Source organism: Habropoda laboriosa, unplaced genomic scaffold (genome assembly GCF_001263275.1).
Source record: "Habropoda laboriosa isolate 0110345459 unplaced genomic scaffold, ASM126327v1 scaffold238, whole genome shotgun sequence".
Classification (NCBI taxonomy): Eukaryota; Metazoa; Arthropoda; class Insecta; order Hymenoptera; family Apidae; genus Habropoda; species Habropoda laboriosa.
Window position 1 is genome coordinate 1 of NW_017100349.1, and position 6,335 is coordinate 6,335.

Genomic DNA, 6,335 nt, shown 5'->3' on the forward strand with positions numbered 1-6,335 from the left:
AAAATGATCTGGAGCATGCTTCATGGAAAAAAATTCAGAGTGGCGGAAAAATCATACGCCTCCTCTGAAATTTTTCAAATTAAAAACGGACTCCAACAAGGCACGGTCAACTCGCCCATCCTGTTTAGCATATTCATAAGCGACTTACTGAACATGTACGGACTCAACAACGACACCGACAAATTTGCAATAGCTTTTGCAGACGATCTACTAATATACACTAAAGACAGTAAACCGTCAAACATAAAAACACAACTACAAGACATATTCACAAAAATTCAGGACTATTTTCACACCTGGAGGCTGAAGATTAACACAGACAAATGTGAAACAATACTGTTCAGACCGTACATATCTAAAATCTCGAACGCAAACGCAGACGTACGCAGACATACAAAACACTTCCACCTACATGACACACGCAACCCACAGACTAAACTTCAAAACAGAAACACTGTTCGCTACTTAGGAGTACACATAGACTACAAACTAAACTATTACAATCACATCAATACACAAATTGAAAAAGCACAAAAAGCATTTGCTAGCCACAAACGACTGTTTTACTGCAAAGACCTGAACACACACACAAAAATAATTTGCTACAAAACACTAATTAGACCCATTTTGACATACGCATGCCCCACGTGGTTCAACATCTCTGCAAGCACGATGGAAAAAATTAGAATATTTGAACGCAAATGCCTCAGAGCTTGCATAGGTAAATACAGGACACCTGAATCAAATTACACTAAACTAATCAGTAACCACAAACTATACGAACTCGCCAACATCATTAGAATAGATCTTCATATACTAAAACTTATCAGAAACCACTGGGCAAACATTAGAAGCGTGAAAAGCAATAGTTTAATAAATAGCTCCATATATCCCAATACACAATACCACGAAAAAACACGACACACCGGCTACATCCCACCCGAAGCATTTATTCATCTAGACAGCGAAGGATACATACAGGACAAAGACAACACACCACTTATTTACCATACCACACGGAAAGCAGACGACAAAAAAATTCTGTATTCAACAGACATACAAGACAACGACATAAACACAAGACTTAGTTGTAAACTCTCAAAAATCGACAAAACAGACGCACACCGCCGCAACACAAAAAGATATTGGTGGTTACTACATTAACACAACAAACACAAAACACAAACACAAATCTCATTCAAATAGGCCTTAATAAAAAACACTACCGTTCAAATCCTCGGTAGTATAGTGGTTAGTATCCCCGCCTGTCACGCGGGAGACCGGGGTTCGATTCCCCGCCGGGGAGTATGTTTATTTTTTCCTGTTTCTCTCTTATCTATCACTGCTAGTATTCTATTTATTTAATTTTCTATTTCTCTCTCTTCCTAAACTCGGTATCATTCATACTATATGTAACTTGTAAATATGTATACATATGTATAAGCCTATGGACGTACAAACATATAGGCGTGCGATTATGGATGAATGGGTGTATGAATGGGTGTTTGAATGCGCGAGAGTGAGTGTGTATAATCGTACTAGTTCAACGTACACATAAAATACTACATTCTTAGCATAACATAGTTCTCCTGAACTAGCACAAACACGTAATGTTAAGTTAGAGGATAAAAAAAAAAAAAAGCAAACTAGCATAAAATAACAAGTATATACTCCTACTCCCCTTTCCCTTCCTCCTCCCTTCCCTTCCCCCTCCCATTTTTGCGGCTGTAAAGAAACCAAAAAAATGTATAGTTTTCTAAGTGCCTTTCTATACACATAAGACTGCCTTCTAGATTAAGTTAGCTTTAAGGAAAAGTATTATATTAAGCGATAAGCGCGATAGATTAAGTTAGTGTTAAGATCGCGAGAGCTCGACCTGCGAGCCTTTGATCTCAAAGTTGTACCTTAGTCATACTTATCCTTTTGTACGTTTTGGTTTGTTGTACCTATTTTGTATATATTGTTGTATTTATTCTGGCACAATAAACGTATGTTACAAAAAAAAAAAAAAAAGGGGTTAGTATCCCCGCCTGTCACGCGGGAGACCGGGGTTCGATTCCCCGCCGGGGAGTATGTTTATTTTTTCCTTTTTCTCTCTTATCTATCATTGCTAGTATTCTATTTATTTAATTTTCTATTTCTCTCTCTTCCTAAACTCGGTATCATTCATACTATATGTAACTTGTAAATATGTATACATATGTATAAGCCTATGGACGTACAAACATATAGGCGTGCGATTATGGATGAATGGGTGTATGAATGGGTGTTTGAATGCGCGAGAGTGAGTGTGTATAATCGTACTAGTTCAACGTACACATAAAATACTACATTCTTAGCATAACATAGTTCTCCTGAACTAGCACAAACACGTAATGTTAAGTTAGAGGATAAAAAAAAAAAAAAGCAAACTAGCATAAAATAACAAGTATATACTCCTACTCCCCTTTCCCTTCCTCCTCCCTTCCCTTCCCCCTCCCATTTTTGCGGCTGTAAAGAAACCAAAAAAATGTATAGTTTTCTAAGTGCCTTTCTATACACATAAGACTGCCTTCTAGATTAAGTTAGCTTTAAGGAAAAGTATTATATTAAGCGATAAGCGCGATAGATTAAGTTAGTGTTAAGATCGCGAGAGCTCGACCTGCGAGCCTTTGATCTCAAAGTTGTACCTTAGTCATACTTATCCTTTTGTACGTTTTGGTTTGTTGTACCTATTTTGTATATATTGTTGTATTTATTCTGGCACAATAAACGTATGTTACAAAAAAAAAAAAAAAAGGGGTTAGTATCCCCGCCTGTCACGCGGGAGACCGGGGTTCGATTCCCCGCCGGGGAGTATGTTTATTTTTTCCTTTTTCTCTCTTATCTATCATTGCTAGTATTCTATTTATTTAATTTTCTATTTCTCTCTCTTCCTAAACTCGGTATCATTCATACTATATGTAACTTGTAAATATGTATACATATGTATAAGCCTATGGACGTACAAACATATAGGCGTGCGATTATGGATGAATGGGTGTATGAATGGGTGTTTGAATGCGCGAGAGTGAGTGTGTATAATCGTACTAGTTCAACGTACACATAAAATACTACATTCTTAGCATAACATAGTTCTCCTGAACTAGCACAAACACGTAATGTTAAGTTAGAGGATAAAAAAAAAAAAAAGCAAACTAGCATAAAATAACAAGTATATACTCCTACTCCCCTTTCCCTTCCTCCTCCCTTCCCTTCCCCCTCCCATTTTTGCGGCTGTAAAGAAACCAAAAAAATGTATAGTTTTCTAAGTGCCTTTCTATACACATAAGACTGCCTTCTATTTTAAAGACAAATTAAAAGGAACAAAATGGCTGCCCCTACACAACTTAGATCGTTAATTAAAACTCGTGCAATTATCAAAGGGAATGTAACGCGGTTAATCGGGTACTTCAGCGAAAGCGCGGAGGTGGACATCGATGACATAGAAACGCGTAAAACAAAACTAGAGGAAAGTTATCAAGCCTTTTTGAAAACTCAGTTAGAAATAGAGATACTGGCCGAAGACTCACAGCTTGAATCAGATCAGGAATTGGAAAGGTCTCGATTTGAGGAGCACTATTTTAAGTGCGCAAAGGTTATAAATCAACGGCTTCGCGCGCTGTCAGTTAATCAGACAACCTCTGAACCAGGTACTCCGTCTTCACATTCGGGTTCTACTAGGAATTCAAATATCACTATCAATCACGGCAACACGTTATTGCCTAAAATCGAAATCCGTCCGTTTGACGGCAATCCCATAGATTGGTACAGCTTCCATGACACGTTTCAGTCATTAGTACATAACGATGTTAATATTCCTGCAGTACAGAAGTTTTATTTGTTAAAAAATTCTCTGCGCGGTAGTGTAGCCACAATAATTGAGCCACTGACTGCATCAGAAGAAAATTACAAGGTAGCTTGGGATTTACTTAAACAGCGTTGTGATAGGCCGCGTCAAATAATTCAGACACACATAAGAGCGATTCTAGAATTGCCAGAAATTACAAGGGAATCTCCGCTCAATATACGAGCATTAAAGGAGGCCGCATTAATGCATGTCAATGCCCTAAAGGCGCTAAAGGAACCCGTGGAAATGTGGAACTCCATCTTAACATATATCATAGTACGTAAACTTGATAAAAATACGCGGCGAGCGTGGGAACGCACCTTAGAAAACACGCAAATGCCGAAATTCACGGAATTAGTCGAATTCTTAAGCAAACAAGAGCGAGGAGATGATTCGGAAATATGTAATAGTACGATAGAAAATCAGAATCAGATTAAATTCGATAAACATGCCAATGAAGTGGGCAAATCATCGAGTCATTGCACTCAATCATTTATAGGTACTCACTCTCGAAATGAATGCAATTTTTGCAGTAGCACTCACAGTATTTATACATGCGAGAAATTCTTAAAATTAAATCCGCGTGATCGATCAAACGCAGCTAGAAACAGCCGATTATGTGTTAATTGTTTGCGTACCAATCACCCCACTAATAAATGCTATGCCCCTGGCTGTAAACTCTGTCACCGGAAACATAATACTTTATTGCACTTCTCCGAATCCCATGCTCAAATGAGGGTAGAAGAAGGTAGTGTTAGAGTTTCAGCCAAGATGGATTTACGACGGGGCAATTGCAGAAAGGCTTCGTCTGTCTACGTGACAAACAAAGGGGACCTTTTTGATCAGCACGGTCACACCCTTGCAACTTAATTTACAAGTAAGGCCCGTCGTAAATCGTCGCGGTACCAAGGGGTGACTCGGTCTCGAAACCTCACGGTTTCAGCGGCAGTTAGCCACCACATGGCAATTCTGGGAAATACCCCAGAGTTACCAAGTCGCCGTCCACCCCCGAACGCACGTGTAGGAGGCTCTGTTCCCCTTCCTCAAGGTACCACGCCAAGGGCGTAATGGAAGGGAGAACACAAGGTATTAAAACCAGTGAGCAGAGAAAAAACGAGAGATAGTTACAACAGACACTTAGAACATAGAGACTTAGAATACAGACACCTAGAAGATAGAACACAGAACAGTTAAAATATAGAAATTGGAACATATAGAAACCAGAAGACAGAATAGATAAACCAAACGACACAAGTTTTTCACCGACACATACACACATTCAGCACTCTCAATCAACATCTGTAAAATACAATTTTTCACAATATAAAAACCACGTGTCCACCAAATTCACATTCATCTCGGTCCCAAGCCGTTTAATCTTGGGTGGTCCTTCGAGAACAATACATAGGTGGCACAAAGTGCATAGACCCCAGGTGAACGCGCCTTAACAGGTAGTAAAGGGGATTCGAATTCGTCTATTTCTATCGATCAGGTAAAACAGGGCTATGCAGTAACGTATGATTCCGAGGTATTATTGAGGACAGCTCGGGTTAAAATTCTGGATATACACAATAAAGAACACGAATGCAGGGTTTTATTAGATGGGTGTTCCCAAAGTCATTTCATTTCGCACAATTTAGCACAAAAACTTCAATTATATAAAGAAAAGATCGAGCTGCCGTTTGCAGGGTTAGGTCAACTCACAACGCGTGCAGAATATCGAGTAAGGACAATAATAAAATCAAAAAATAATAACTTTCAAGCAGAAGCAGAATTTGTTGCACTTCCGAAAATCACAGGCATGTTACCATCGCGACGCGTCAATCGTAAAGAACTATTGATTCCAAATAATATTAAGTTAGCAGATCCAGAGTTCGATAAGCCAGCGGAAATCGATCGGGACTACACTGTTTTACAAACTATTAAATAATGGACAAATCGGACGTTCAGCTTCTTCGGACGTTATACTACAAAAAACATTGTTGGGTTGGATAGTTGTAGGAGAAGTTTGTAAACCTCAAAATAGTTCGCGCGGTAAATCATGTCATTTGATAACATCTTTAGAGAATCAGTTAACTCGTTTTTGGGAAATAGAGGAAGTCCCGCATAAAAAACATCGTTCTATTGAAGAAATAAAATGCGAAACTCTCTACGTAGAGACCACAACACGCGATTCACAAGGGAGATATATTGTACGCTGTCCGGTCGCGCAGCCCACCGGCCAGTCACACATCATATAATAATAAACAGTCCTTTCCAACCGTCTTCCTAGCCCCTAACAAATTCCTTCCCTATCATAAAATAGTTCGAGTCGCTCCCTGGTCAGGTTTCCTATCCCTTTCCCCTTTCCGGGTTTTCCCTAAATTATTTCAACTTTTGCACACCACCCTCACCCTCACGTTCTCCTTCCACTAGTTTCCTAATGTCCAATCACACCTCCGCATTTTTCGAGACCTTCTTTTCCACC

At 39.1% G+C, this 6,335-nt stretch overlaps 1 protein-coding gene and 1 non-coding gene across 2 annotated transcripts; both read left to right on the forward strand.

Moving 5' to 3' along the window:
- Positions 1-1,234: 1,234 nt before the first annotated feature.
- Positions 1,235-1,306, forward strand: Trnad-guc. Its single transcript has one exon. It is a non-coding gene; the product is annotated as a tRNA-Asp (tRNA).
- A 2,043-nt stretch (positions 1,307-3,349) lies between these two features.
- On the forward strand, positions 3,350-5,798 carry LOC108574647. The gene is made up of 2 exons (XM_017937270.1): positions 3,350-4,367; positions 5,632-5,798. The coding sequence occupies exons 1-2, from the start codon at positions 3,350-3,352 to the stop codon at positions 5,796-5,798; spliced, it is 1,185 nt and encodes a 394-aa protein (XP_017792759.1).
- Positions 5,799-6,335: the final 537 nt, after the last annotated feature.